The 14,586-nt window shown below is 39.4% G+C and overlaps 1 protein-coding gene across 8 annotated transcripts in view; it reads right to left on the bottom strand.

The window, feature by feature from the left end:
* The window catches only part of FNDC3A (fibronectin type III domain containing 3A), a 55,718-nt gene that overhangs the window by 18,544 nt on the left and 22,588 nt on the right, over positions 1 to 14,586 (bottom strand). For 5 of the 8 annotated variants that reach the window (XM_042479773.1, XM_042479772.1, XM_042479777.1 and 2 more), the window contains exons 3-9: positions 13,256 to 13,471; positions 7,471 to 7,488; positions 7,177 to 7,252; positions 5,187 to 5,263; positions 4,487 to 4,721; positions 3,497 to 3,781; positions 1,351 to 1,406 (exon numbers count right to left, since the gene is read on the bottom strand). In XM_042479773.1, the coding sequence (XP_042335707.1) occupies positions 1,351 to 1,406; positions 3,497 to 3,781; positions 4,487 to 4,721; positions 5,187 to 5,263; positions 7,177 to 7,252; positions 7,471 to 7,488; positions 13,256 to 13,471 (963 nt within the window). The remainder of the gene's footprint in view (positions 1 to 1,350; positions 1,407 to 3,496; positions 3,782 to 4,486; positions 4,722 to 5,186; positions 5,264 to 7,176; positions 7,253 to 7,470; positions 7,489 to 13,255; positions 13,472 to 14,586) is intronic. The other 3 variants (XM_042479776.1, XM_042479778.1, XM_042479779.1) reach the window with 3 other exon arrangements.

Below are 14,586 nucleotides of genomic sequence, written 5' to 3'. Positions count from 1 at the left end.
GCTTACCTGACACCTTGGCCAACAATGTTGCTGCTGCTTCATTTTTTGTACTAGCTGTTCCTTCCGAGTTCTGCTCAAGGGGAGCCTCATGCAGAGCGCATTGCACTAATCAAATCAGGAAGTTACTGATGCTTCGACTACTATGGATAAATGATCTCTGTCCAGGAAAGGCCACAGCCAGTAAATCAGTGAGAGCTGGCACCATGCCCTTCAAGCCACAGAGTCCACTTGGGTCTCCCATGACAAAAATGGATCCTGGAATATTCAAGGGGAGTGCAACCCCATCCAGGGCAGGATGTTTACCCAATTCCCAAATCTAAGAACCACCAATCCACAAGAGCTTTTGTTTGATCAGGATTCAGTTTCAGTTTATTGGCCCTCATCCAGTTCATTACAGCATCCAGCCACAGCTCCAGCATCTATACAGCCTTAGCCAACACTGACAAGGAGAAGCAGAGCTAGCTATCATCAGCATACTGATGGCACCCAACCGCAAAACCCCTAATGATCTCCCTTAGCAGCTTCATGAAGATGTTGAAGAATATGCAAGAGAGGATGGAACCCTTTAGGACCTGACAACTGTGGCCACAGGGCTGAATAGGAACCCACTCTCTGAAACTGGCCCAGCAGACAGTAGGGTCACCACTGTAACACAGTGCCCTCTATTCCCACTCAAAGGAGCAGGTCCAGCAAGACAAATACTGAGAAATCCAGGAAGACCAAGAAGGATAGCACTTGTTTTTCACCCTGCATATATTGTCAGTCAGGGTGACAAAGAAATTCCAGTGCTGTGACCTGGCCTGAAACAAGACTAAAACATGTTTTGTGTCTGACGGCTGTCCTGGTTAAGTAACCATAACTTCCCTCCCCCCCAATCTTAACACAGAGTCAAAGCTCAAAAGAATCTATGCTAAGTAGGCTTTGTGTCAAACCTCATAATGATCATAATCAAGGATTTCAAACATTTTCAGCCCTGAATGTGCCCAGCAACAAATTCCTTGAGCTGAGCATCTTACAGGGTAAACTTGGTTCAATGATATGTAAAACTGATTTAATCTTTGATGTCTTCCTGCAATATCCAAGATCTGAAAGCACTCTGAGATTCCATTCTTATACTAACTCACCAAGATCTGCATTACAAAGTTACACAGAGAGGCACTTTCTGCAGCTACATCACAACTATAAATCTCTCCTTTCCCCCCCACATAATCCTGCTGCTTCCTCAACTACTGTACTGTACTGGGATCTCTTTGTATTTTAGATCAATATTATAAATATTATCAATGACAAGTGAGAATTCTAAGAAGGTGTGGAAACAAAGCATCATATTTAAAACACATTACTACTTACTGTAGGCTTACTGAAGCTCAAAAGCTCTTCAGATTTTCTAGATTCTGTGTCAGATTCTGGAAAAAAAAATCTATGTTAAATGGAAGGAAACATGAACAAAAATCCCCAACAAAACACTTCTTATCTGTGACCCAAACCTAGAAGATATCATTAGAGAAACAACAGTACATGCTGTGCAAAGTTCATTGCTCATATTTGTTTTGACCATTGAATCTGCTAAGTATGCAAACTAAGCAGAAGTAATACAACCACATAGACTTTGATTTCCTTTCAATTTGCCTGGTGCCATCAAGAATTGGTGTATATCTTGCTTTCTCTTTGGCTTGAAGCAACTTGATAATTCTAATGTGTTAAAATTCCAACAGCGAGCTTCCTTATCTTGGAGACATGGCTTCTTAGACTGTTTCGTTTCCCTAGAGAAACTTTGGGAGGCATTCATTTTTGAGTTTCGCTACCTACCAAACAATAAGCCACTCATTTCCACAAAGGCAGCTGCTCACCTGGCTGTGAGAGAATTTAAGCTTTTGATAATTAAGGCTGAAAATTCAACAATGAACATTTAAACAATGGCAAACCCATGCATATACATGCTCATGTTTTGAGATAATTTCATGTTAGCCTTTCTACTTATTCTACCAAGGCTTAAAGTTCAGGATGCTAATTAATGCAGAGGGCTGATTAAATCAATAGAAGCAGAAAAGCCCCATGGGTACGGAAATGCAGATCTAAACATGGATGAAGAACGTTTTTTCCTTCTTCCACCTTGCCAATGAGGCCTGTTTTATTCTTATTACGAATACGTTTTCAAATGGCCTAAGAGAATCAGCTGATTGCATTTCATTTCTTCAGTCTATGACTGGCCAAACCAAACCACACACGCAATGTTGGCAATTAGACTTTAAGTGTTGAATTTGCCCCTTTGCTCTTTCACAGCAGTCGTTTAATCTAGCTGTAAAGCATTTCATCTTCCGAAATATCTACTTTGCCCGTTTTGTCAAAAGTCAACTGAATTTGCAGGGACAGGCAGCACTGAAGTACTATATTTTACTGCTCTACTGTGTGTGACCACATATTAAAAATGCATGTTTTAACCGGACTGTATTCATACACAGAGATAAATCCAATTTTAAAAAGAAGTCTGAGAATGCTAGAAAATGAATATTTAATTATATTGCCCAATACCAGCATTTTGAGACTTGTTTCCTTTTTAAAATTTGATTCTCTGGTAGATGTCGGCTGGTTTTGCTTTACTCATACACAGACATACACATCTGCTTTATCAGTCAGATTATACATATAATGTGTGTGTTTGTGACTTGGATCTGAAGAATCCTGAATGTAACTCAGGAAAACACACTTTTGTTGCACCAAGGCTCACAAATTCCTCCCTGCTACCTGCATGCTTTTTAGGTCTCTAAAGTCAACAGTACTCAAAGCATCACTGCACTGAAACCCACTTTTGTGGACTTCATTAAAATACATAACCTGCATTTGAACTTTCCACATAACCAGTGACTGTATGAGTATGTGAATTCACCAAGCACCTAGTGGTAACTTACCACTAGTTTTTTTGAGTGAACACATACAAAAGCTGTATTTTAGCACTGCCAATCCGGTGCAAGAAGCTCTCTCTCAGCTACAGTCTCTCATATTATCCCTTAGAAAGCTCATCCTTGGCTGATATGCGGCGAAACCATAGAAGGATGGGAGGGCAGGAATCAGATAAACAAAAAGATGGCATGAGGAATCAGACTACTTTCTAAATTTAAAAGACATACATGCATCCACCTTCTTGAATTTTCCCTGCATAGAACTGATGTTAAATGTTGCCGGATTAGGATATTCAGAGCAAAGTGTATAGTGCAAAATTAATTGAAAATTAGGTAACGTCTAGCTTCTGAATACTAAAATTCTGGGGCATCCATTACAACAAACATTACTGTATCAGCTTCTTGTGCTCTTATTTCATAGCATTTTTCTTCTACAATGGAAGATTAAAATGGAAAAAACGCCCCTTTCTCTGCAGATCCAGTTCCTCTCAGTTCCATTTCTGTTCCATAAGAATACTTTGCCATTTGATTGAACTGTCTCTGGAGAACACAAAAATACAGTCCACATGCTAATTTTCAAAACGGTTTTCACATACCTCCCATTCCTGAATCGCCTGATGGGACGGGGCTTCCTCTGGCTTTTCCTACTTGCTTCTGTTTGATTTGCCCTCCTGATCCTTGCTGTCCCTTTCCTAATCCATTCTGAACATTGGTACTTGAGGAATTGTTAACCTTATGAGGTGAGGAAGGAGGGCTGTTCATTTTGTTATTTGTATGTCCACTAGCTTGTCGGTCTTTTAGTCTTTTCTTCAAATGCTCCTGCATTTTGAGAGTCCTTTCATCTCGCTGAACAAAATTTGCTCTGCCATGGGAACGGGACTCTAAAGGACCATAAAAAAAAGAGAGGGGGTCACATTAGACAGAATAGAAAAATGCCTTTTTAATCTTTAAAAAAATAAACAGAGAACTTACCCCCTCCAAATTTAGAAGATTTCAAGATTTGGACAAATTAAAAATTTAATACAGAAAATGAATACAGTCCTTCTAGCTAGCAACCAGTATTTGAAATTATTTTTGTACCTCCATCAGAAGGGGGAAGGTAGAAAATGAGACGAGAGAGTAGTGAGAGACAAACCCCAGAATATTTTTACATAATACATCCTAAAAAGAAATTGCAAGGATATAATGGAAGAAGAAAGGAGTACTACAAGCTTAAGGTTCAAATTTCTCACTAATATATTTGCAATTCATCCATAAACACCACCAACAGCCAAGAAAGAAAAGCCTGACCTTAGCTGGGTGACCAGCAACCTCAACATCAACACCATAATTATTGTCACCTGCCTTTATAGATGACTGCTTAATACTGGCTCTTTTGGAGAACTTAATGGGATGCTCAAAAATATGAATAAGACAAAGTATGACTAAGATCTCAAAATATCCCAGAGCCGTCAACACACGTAAATGTACTAAATTATAAGCAGACATCTTACCTTGGTAAGCAACCAATTCACCCAGTTTCATTCCTTCTGAATGCAATAGGCTAAACATAACACTGTGCTTCCTCTTATCTGAAGACACCTTACCTTGTTCTTGGTAAAGATGTGGTGATGGCGGTGGTGGATGCTGATGAATGAACTGCGGTGGTATTTCTCCTGTCCCCGGAACTGGAGGATATACTGGATGAGGTGGATGGGGAAGCAAAGCAGGGTGAGGGTGCATATAATGGGGCACATGTGGAGGAGGTGGATGCATGGAGGGGTGGAATTCGGTAGAATGTGGCAAAACTATAACCTTCCGAACTCCATTTTCTTCCACCACCTGAAAAGGAGAACAATTTTCTGGTGTATTTAAATAATACAGAACAAAATCCCCAAGACACTTGTTCTTTGATTTATCTCACTTTTACCTTCCTAGGCTGATCCTGATGTCTTTAAAGTTATGGGACATATAGTGGTAGGCATTTTTTTTAAAATACGTCTAACAATATCAACACAATTAATATGCATTATTTCCCTCATCTAAATTGTAGATGAGAAAGGAAAGAGAACAAAACCCAAAGGAACTCTGATGCTCCTTATTTCCTAACCACAGTAGAGAGATTAGAAAATTCTGTGCTAGGTCCATAGGAAAAGCAGGACTAAACATGATCAGGAAAACAAATAAAACATTCAGTTTTGCCCCACTTCCTATTTAAAGCCTTTGTAGAGTATCGTAAAATAGGAAATGTTATGTTTCTGAGAAACCTCTCTTTTGCAAAACCATTCAAAGGATCTTAGTAATTACCTGAGATACATAGCCAGGAGGCACAAATATTGGAGGCACAGAACCATTTGGTGACATCATAGGAACATGTGCTGGACCTGAAAGGAAACCAAGCAACAGAGCATTCATGTCTACACATTGCACTGAAGGGTGTGCAGTCACAGTTCATTTGACAATTGGTTAACCTAAATGGCAACCATGCATATGCATACACATTTTGTTTTCCTGTAAAAGGCTTTAAGTGATGTTCCAATCTTTTCAGAAATTTCAAAAAGCTGTAGAGGAGTCCCCAAAACCATGTCAAACATATCATACCAAAAAGAGCTAATAGATTTGACAGCACAAAGACAACAGAAAGCTTAACGGAAAAACAGATTTAATGCACATTGAGGACAATTACAGCAGGCCTGAGGGGCCAATTTTCCTCCACAGCACCTTCTTGGAGAGCAGACTTCTCTAAAACAAAACAAAACAGAAGTGACTTGAAGTCTATATCTAGTTCTGCAGAACAGGTGCTCTGGTTTTGGTTTTGGTTTCTGGTGTTAAACAGTGCAAGGGCCCCATGACTTATTTAAAAGGGGAATTTGCTCCTTGAGGCTTTCAAAAGAGACAATTCATTGTTGGGTTTTTGGGCAATGTGGCCGTGTTCTGGAATAGTTTATTCCTGATGTAATGTCAGGAATAAACTATTCCAGAACACTTTGTAACATTCACAGCAACTGAACATAAACTTCCGTAAAGACCTGTGAATGCCATTCCTAGGATAATTAAGCATTTTAAAGTATCCTGGAATATTCCTGGTGGCAAATTTCCCCAAAGAAGGGAACTCTGTTACTCTGACCAAAGTCAAACATTTTCTCAAGCTTATAGCCAATCCTCCTGACAACACTCATGATGCCTTACTTCACTGGTTGAGTCATGTATGCTTCTTCCCACTACTATGACAGATAATGTGAAGTGACAGAGAAAGAGCCCAAAGGCATTTCTTTCTCTGCCAAGTTCTGGATGGCTTGCTAGTTGAACGTAGCTCAGCAAGCCCAAGCATGAAGAAAAGATTCTCATGGCTCCTTCTCAGCTTTTATGTTGTGCAGTTCTCTTAGGTTACTATTAGACAAATCTTTGGATATTAATCAGAAGAGGGGGAAATATGCCTTCCATATTGTGAAGATTTGTGGAAAAATATGTTCTACAACGTGCTCCAAGGACAATAGGCCTCTACTCTGCGAAGAGCAGTGAATGCCAGAAAATAAGCAACACTGTTGGCTGTATTCAAGAGAATCAACAAGAAAGCAAGTGGTTTTCCCTGAAACAGTTGAACATCAAGTTTCTTAAGGCACTTGCCAACGCCTCAATTGCAGCACGCGTGGTTTAAGAACTCTTACTACCCACCAAGCCCCTGCCCTCGCACTGTTGGCTGCACAGAACTATATCCAATGAAATTTCCCTTATGAGTATTGCTCATTTTCAGAGTCCGACTAATCCACATGATAGGAAGAGAAAATTTTCTCCTACAGCAGACTGGCAGAATGACCCTGAGTTTCCACCACTCCTCTGTTTTTCTTTCTAGAATACTGCCTAGCTTCTCTGTACTAGACATTTTAAAGCAGATATTGCTTTCGATGTGCACTTCTGCAGTTTATGCCCTCTCCCACTTCAGTCCCACTGGACTGCTTCAGACTCTTAGGATTATATACTGTGATCCTGAAGGTGTGGAAAGACTGGTTGATAGATAACCACAAATTGAAATCTTCTTCTCCTTCTTTATTTATACTCACCTTTCCCCAAAAGTTTGGACTCAAGGCAGATTACAAATTAAAACAATTACAATATAGTTAAAAACATCAAAACTATTTAAAATATACATCTAAAAGTGACAGTCTGTCAGATAGTCTGGACTGACATCTTATAGCCCCCTGAGTGACTGCAGAAGTCCAGCAATGATAACTGTGATTTATTTAAAACATATATTTGACTCAAATGTGTTGTTGTTGTTGTTGTTGTTGTTGTTTACCTTGGATACACTGAATGTGTCCATCCTCAGTTCTAATCGTGAAAGTCTCCCCTGGGTTTACTTGCACAAGGATAACCTAAAAACAAAACAAACAGCCAACTTTCAAATCCAGCTTTTGAAGGCAACACACACTCTGTGAGACCCAAAGCATGCAAAATATAAATGTTGTGTTCAAAGGGTGTGCAGTGTTAGTTTGTGCACTAGTCAGCTATTCTGTAATAAAGTGTGCAGAGATTAACTTGTGTCAGACTTTAAAAAAAAATGATTCCACAAAATTGAAGAAATTTTACATACCTGCCTGTTTCGGCATTGCTACAGGAGAGAAAGAAAAAAGGCTTTGAACATCTTTCCTACCTGATCATATGGAGGTAATGCTTTTCTACCATGTGCAACAGGATATATTATACTCATGACCTTCCCATTTTCTATTACTCTGCATCATTAGGTGATTTAAATCATTTATATAGAAAAACAGGTATTTCCAATTCAACTTTAGCTGTTCAATTAATGGATGAAATTCTGTTTTATTACCATTTTATAGCAATAGCAAGTACATTTCTATACCACTTACCAGCAAACTAGCACTCTCTAAGCAGTATACAATCTGTAAGCAAATTGCCCCCTACAAGCTGGGTAATCATTTTACCAACCTACAAAAGGATGGAAGGCTGAGTCCATTTTGGAGCCCTCCTCTAGGATCGAACCTACAATGCTGTGGCTGCAGGACCAGCATTTAAGCACTGCGCCACCAGGGCTCCTTTTTACTGTTTTATTGTCATGTTGTTTTTTTTCCAAGTGTTTGTATATATGGCACAGGCGGGTCAGCCTTCATGCCATCCATGTTATCGTAACATGTGCTGCATGAGGCTACCATTGAACATGGATCAGACAATGCATTTTTGGCAAAATGGAACAGCCTGCACATCTGTTTTGAAACGACCTGCCACTGATACAACTTTTAAAGTTTTGAAAGTTCAGTGGGCGAACTTGCACAACTTTCTCTCAGCATCCTCACAAGGCTGTAGCGCAAGGAGAACGATGCATGCCATGTCACCCCTCCAGGAGGAAAGCTGGGATAATAAAGATAAAAAGTGATACTCTACTTCAGTACTTGCACACACAATTTAGTGTTTCTACAATATGGCATCGACTCACAGCACTAACCATAGCCAGGGAGAGATGAAGAACAGGCAGAACTGTTCAATTCCCTAAGAACAGCTGTTGCACAAATGTTGCCCTCTGAGAGACAGACACAACAACATCAGCTTGGGTTTGCAAATAAAATGTGTGCAACGTGTGTGGGTTATTTTATGGAAGAAACAAGCTAGCAAAAAAGACAAAACACTGGCTGTAATGCATACTATATACTTACTATAAAGGACAGAATGCATAATAAACACCACTAATCCTAACACAATCATTACATGGAAGCCGCTTCCATCCGTTTCCATGAAACTTCCTCTCAAATAAATGAGCTCTGAAGAGAAGGATCCAGAGCAGAAAATGATGCCTTTTTTTTAGTCAATGGTTCAAAAACACAAAGTATTTTCTTTAGATAAGCTCACACTGTGCCCAGAGACAAGCAGCACGTTTGCATTCACTTCTTCAGAAACGGATGTTGCCTCAAGCCAGGAATGACACTTCGAATCACTAGGAACATGAGCAGGATGCCTCCTAGCAATGCGCTGGTTAAACTCTGAGCAAATGCTGGGAACAGTCAAGGATGCAACTGTAGAAAATTATTTATTGCACCATCCCAAAGTAGCAAGGGTTTATCTTAGCAGTAGGGCTCATGGCTAGCATGCAAAAGGTCCCAGATTCAGTCCTTGCAATCTTCAGATAGGGCTGGGAACCAATTCTCTCTGAGACTGAAGAACTGTCATTAGTCGGTAGAGACAATAGACAACTTACTAGCTGGACTAGAAGTATAGTAAGGCTGATTTCTTACATCTTATGCTTTCACAAAATTCAGCTTCAGTTGTCTTACTTTCCACAAGCATTTGTAGCCTGCAATTTTTGAATACTGGTTAATTAAATACGATTCACTCAGGCACTGGCTCTCAGAATCAAATATTTTGTTGCTATTATGTGCCAATGGTATTTTCGGCACACAGTGCTCTTTGGTTTTATGTTTTGTCCTTAGCCAATCTGTGAAGAATGCGTCGTGCTATTTTACAGACCTAAAAGTCAAAGTCGGTGGCTTATTATAGAATCAGCAATTAATAATTTTGGCTAGCTTGTCTTCTGATTTTAAGCTTAATGCCTCTAAACCTTGCAAAGCTGCTTTAAAAAAATGATCTAAAAACATTACAACAAAAGAACCACGACCAGCAACTTTTGCACTTGAGAGGGCCAAAGATGACGCATGTGTTGATCAGATAATGTGGACGAGAAAGGTCGAAGATGACCTAATACCATCATATAAAGCCACAGCCAAACCACTTGCTTCTTACTGAAAAAGCTTATTTCAACATGAACTAGCAAACCAGAAGCATTTATGCCTCATTTGCCTAGCTTCTCACCAATTTCTTAAGCAGCGAATGGGCCAAACATTTTCCAGATGTATTAGAGGGCTTGCTAAGTTACAGAACCACATTCAATCAAAGATCAGCCGACTTTACATTTTGTTCCAAATGAAAGAAGGGCCTATTTTGTTATCTGCTTCTCCCCCAAACTACTCTCATTAAAAGGCCATGTAACATGTATAGTACTCAGTGCCTGGGTAAGTGCAGAATGCACTAATGTAAAAGCTGCAAGAGCTCTGTCACCCCTATGGATCCTATTATTTAATCTATTTATTTCATTTGTGTGCCGTCTTTCTCCCAGAAGGGACTCAAGGCAGCTCACAGACAAAAAAATATTTTAAAACATTACAATGAAACAGTTGAAATAATCTAAATACAAATCCTATGCACTATCTAGGTGATGTTCATGTGACAAACTCTTCCAAAACTAAGTTGGGAGGTGGTTAGAAGTAGCAAAAAACCCACCAAAGGACACAAATACCCACAGCAAGGGGAACATATAGATCAGTGATTCCCAAACTTTGGTCCTCCAGGTGGTATGGACTTTAACTCCCAGAAGCCCTAGCCATCTGGGCCAGGATTTCAGGAGCTAAAGTCCAAAACATCTGGAGAACCAAAGTTTGGGAACCATTGATCTAGAGACTGTCTCTATATTCTCAAGAAATCGCTTACTACCTCTTTTCCATTTGGGAAGGCATACATGTGAAAACTCCTTCATAAACATGCCACAGAGAGAGAGAGAGACAGAGAGAGATCTTAAAAACAATCCTCTGATGTGACAATATTCACATTATTTGATGTTTCCAAATCTTTGGTAGCTGAAAAGGCTCCCAGGGATCAGCTTTCATAACTATCAAATCAATTTAATGGTCCTGTCAACAAGAACGCATGCCACAGAATATACGCATACATTAAGATACAGAAGCAAAGTTCCCAAACATGGCTGTTTGATCTTCTATTACGGAACACCAAACTGACATTTAATTAGGTAAAAGGATTGTTTACATCTTAATTGCTCTAAGGCAAATTTTAGCAAGTTTCTGTGATAAGTTCACCTTCATCATTAAAAAGAGCACAGCTGTCAAATGATACAAAATGAAGAAACTTGCCAAGAAAACCCCATGAAAGTTTCGCCTTGGTGCCACAGTAAGTTTGGAATGATATGAAGGCACACCACTACCGTCTCTCTCCAGCCTCACTGTGTCTCATTATGCAAATATATGCAAATACAGGTGTTCCAAAATTCAAAAGGAATCTGAAATACGGAACCCTTTTGGTCCCAAACACTTTGGATAAGGGATGCTCAACCTGTATAAAGTTTGCATCGACTTGAATGCAAACAGTGAGAGGAAAAGCCAAAGGGAGCTGATCTTCTCGCAGATCTAAAGGAGTTGCCCTCCCTTCTCTATAGCCTGATTAAAAAAAAGATAATTGACCTGGTTGGTATACTGCATTTATGTAACAGTTATGAACCTGCAAAGTTTATAACCTTGAAGTTAGGCTATAAATATATTAAACCAGAGGAAGGTGAGGCTGCTGTGGGCTTCACGCTCGGCTGCAGCCTTCCTAAAAGCCTCTGGCTGGTGAAGGATGCAAGTAAGATGGTGGACAAAAGACTTGAAGATCTGGAAAGCAATTTTCTTAGATTATGTTGTGTAGATCATAAATAAAATGAAATTAAACAGAAACTAAACCAAATTAATGCTTTATTTGACATCAGATTAACATACAAAGGCACATATCAAAATCGTTTCCTGGAGGTGAACAGGGAATTTTTGCTATGTCTTTTACTTGTCCACAAAGAGTCATTTCAAAATACATCACTAACTACATTTCTCAGAAAAGGGGGGGGGGGAATCTAGGCAAACTTCACTTGATGTTTGTTTTGTTACTACCAGCTGTTTCTTTCGTAAGAGAATTTCATTAGGAAGTTATTAAACTTTATTAATTCAGAAAGCCTCCCTATTTCAGAAAAGTGTTGTCATCTGCCGGTTTACTTTAACATTTCAGAAGCAACTCGTTGGAACGAGGCCACTATGCAAAACGTCGGTTTAAAGGCCAAGGTTTCATCATTTTCCAGAACTGTTAAGCAAACTACGTTATGCAGCTGGAGCTAAATCACACAGCTGACTTGAAACTATCAATGCATTTTCACACTAGAACAAAGAACTATTTACTTTACAGCCCAGAGAAATATCACTGAAATTCCTGGTGCTTCAGAAAAATAAAAGGATGTGTCATCTTGGTACTTCTTGTCCAATCCTATTGAAGACTTCGTTACTGCAGCATCTCTTAAAGATGAATGAATGCTAAATATTGTTTTGCATTAAAGCAAGAGCAATAAAGGATGGACAGGAACTCTCTGTTCACCTATTTTCATCCCAAATAGTAGTTATACATTATTCAACTCCATACTTTGCTTTCTCTCTCTGCTTTCCCAAGGCACTCTGAAATGCATCCCCCACCATACTAGTAGTTTAATATCATCTCTTGATAAGGCAACACATCTCAAAAGGCTGTCCCTTCCAAACATCTTGTAACTTCAGTTCACAAGTAGTTTGTGACATGGCTTGGAAATCTGTCACTCAAGGGACACAGTACTTAGGCAAGCTTAATGCAGCTCCTCAAATTCCAGCCTTAGTGCCAGGCTACAAGAATAATCTCTGCTGAATATCTTCACTTTATTACCTGCAATTACGAATGGCATTACTGAAACCGATTGAACGAAAGATAAAGGGTGCAAATATATCACTACTCTATTGTGTAGCACGACATAATCAAGCCAGAGGGAATACAAATCTTAATTTGGCAGCCTTTTCATTTATACCCAGCCATCTTAAAACGTTAGTGTACAGACTCCGTTCAAAACAAAGAGCAAGCAAGATCAAAATGATCAGCCAGCAAAACCTACTCTTAGAATATCGCAGTGCAGAAACCTTCAAGATTTAGAATTTATGCTAGGAATCTCAATTAGAAAATGGTCACGAAGTACCATTCTGCGCCTGCTAGCAAAATGCTTGAGAGATGATTTTTTGCTCCCTGAACAAAGGCTTTAAGCTCTTTAGTCATCAGTGCACTACACTACATATCAAAATATCACTTCAAATATGTGGATACACAGAAAGTAAATTACAATAATATACTTCTCTTACTGCACTTGTGAAGATGAGTCATTTCTATAGAAATATCAAGTCTTAGGCAAAATTTAACGGTTTCTGCTAATCACAGGTAAGAATCTGTGTCATGATATGAGTTTCAAGCTGTTCAACAGACATACCATGGTTTTAAAATGTGTATGTCTCCCATATACTTTTCACTTACTTTCACACTTATCATTTACTTCAGTGCTAGTTGTTCCCAGACTGTTCAAATTGTCTGGATAGCCCTGGCAATAGGCCTCAGAGCTAAAAATGCTGGTGTTCCATGCCAGGTTAGTAAATGGGAAGACACCTAAGATCCAGGACTTAATCCAGGATGGGCATGCCAATCTGGCTAGCATTGCAAAGACTGGTCAGATGAGGTGTGGGAGTAAGGGGTGTTGTGATCTCTCCTACCTTTCTCCACCTGGGATCTCTGTCCAGCAGCAAGCAGGGAGGCAGGGAAGCAGAGCTGAAGCGGTCTATCAGGATCCTATCTCCCTCACCGTGTGCCCCATCCCATAGTCTGCTACGTTTGAGCGTGTTTATTGGAAGGTGTGCGGGTGGGTGGCGGGTGGCTGGGACAGAATAGGGATTCTGCTGGGAATACCACCCACCCCACTGATCAACAGTCTATAAATTAAATAAAAACAAACAAACAAAAGAACTTAGCTTCACAAGATCATCACACTCATCTTCAAAGTGCAGCCATCTCTTTAAAATCGAGGAATAGCTGTAACAATGGGTTGTTACTGGCTTGTTAATTCAGAAGTAATGGCAAGTCCCAACTGGTATGCACTCCAGATTGCAAACCAGTTCCAAATGGTGTTTTATATCCTATTTAGCAACCCTTCGCAAATCATGGTTGGTGGGATAATATAGGTTTAAACATAGGAAGAAATCATTCTTTGGCAGATGAGTGAATAGAGCCCTACTGAAAGCCCAAGTTAGAACCTGTGCTTTTGAAATACCCTAGAAAACACAAAGTGCAAGGCTGTAAGTACAAAAAACATAAAGATTTTACCTCAATTTGGTGAATATCCCTCACTGCTGCCACTAGTGTCATCTCCAGTACACAATACATAATGTATGCAACTGCCTTTAAGGACATATTGTACTGAACCACAATGACAACACATATGTGTGACCATAGTATGCTGCTTAGGAACATTTAATATTTACATTATGTTTCTTAAGTCCATAAAATGTTTCACATTCAGCCAATTCACAGCAAACCTGCTATTTGAACTAGAAAACACATTTTGTTTCCATTCTCTAATATCACCATTCTAATCATTAAATATCTCAAGAAAGAAAACTGGCACCTTTATGGTTTTCATATATATTGACGGTGCTACAGGAACCTTGTGATATAATTTCCTTGATATCACTGCAATTTACATAGGATGCTTTGCAAAGATTAAGAACTTAAGGCATTTGATGTTGGCCAGGGTACCTCAGGCCACTGGAAGAATGTTCCCCTTCCACCTAGGAATAACATTAAACCAAGGAAAGAGGCAAACATGGTCCCATCTGTCAACTGTATCTACATGAAGCTTATCGTCTCCTTCCTAACAAAATGAATGTTCAGCCCCAACTGAATCTAACTGCTATGCAAAGGGAAGCACTCTGCTTCTGACATCAGCCAATGAAGGCTGCCTCTGCTTTCAACAACAAAAAAATCTTGGCCAAAGCAAATAATAATAATAATAATAATAATAATAATAATAATAATAATAATAATAATA

This window comes from Sceloporus undulatus, chromosome 7 (genome assembly GCF_019175285.1).
Source record: "Sceloporus undulatus isolate JIND9_A2432 ecotype Alabama chromosome 7, SceUnd_v1.1, whole genome shotgun sequence".
NCBI classification, from domain to species: Eukaryota; Metazoa; Chordata; class Lepidosauria; order Squamata; family Phrynosomatidae; genus Sceloporus; species Sceloporus undulatus.
The sequence above is the reverse complement of the archived record's forward strand: the minus strand, read 5'-3'. Positions and strand labels throughout refer to the sequence as shown.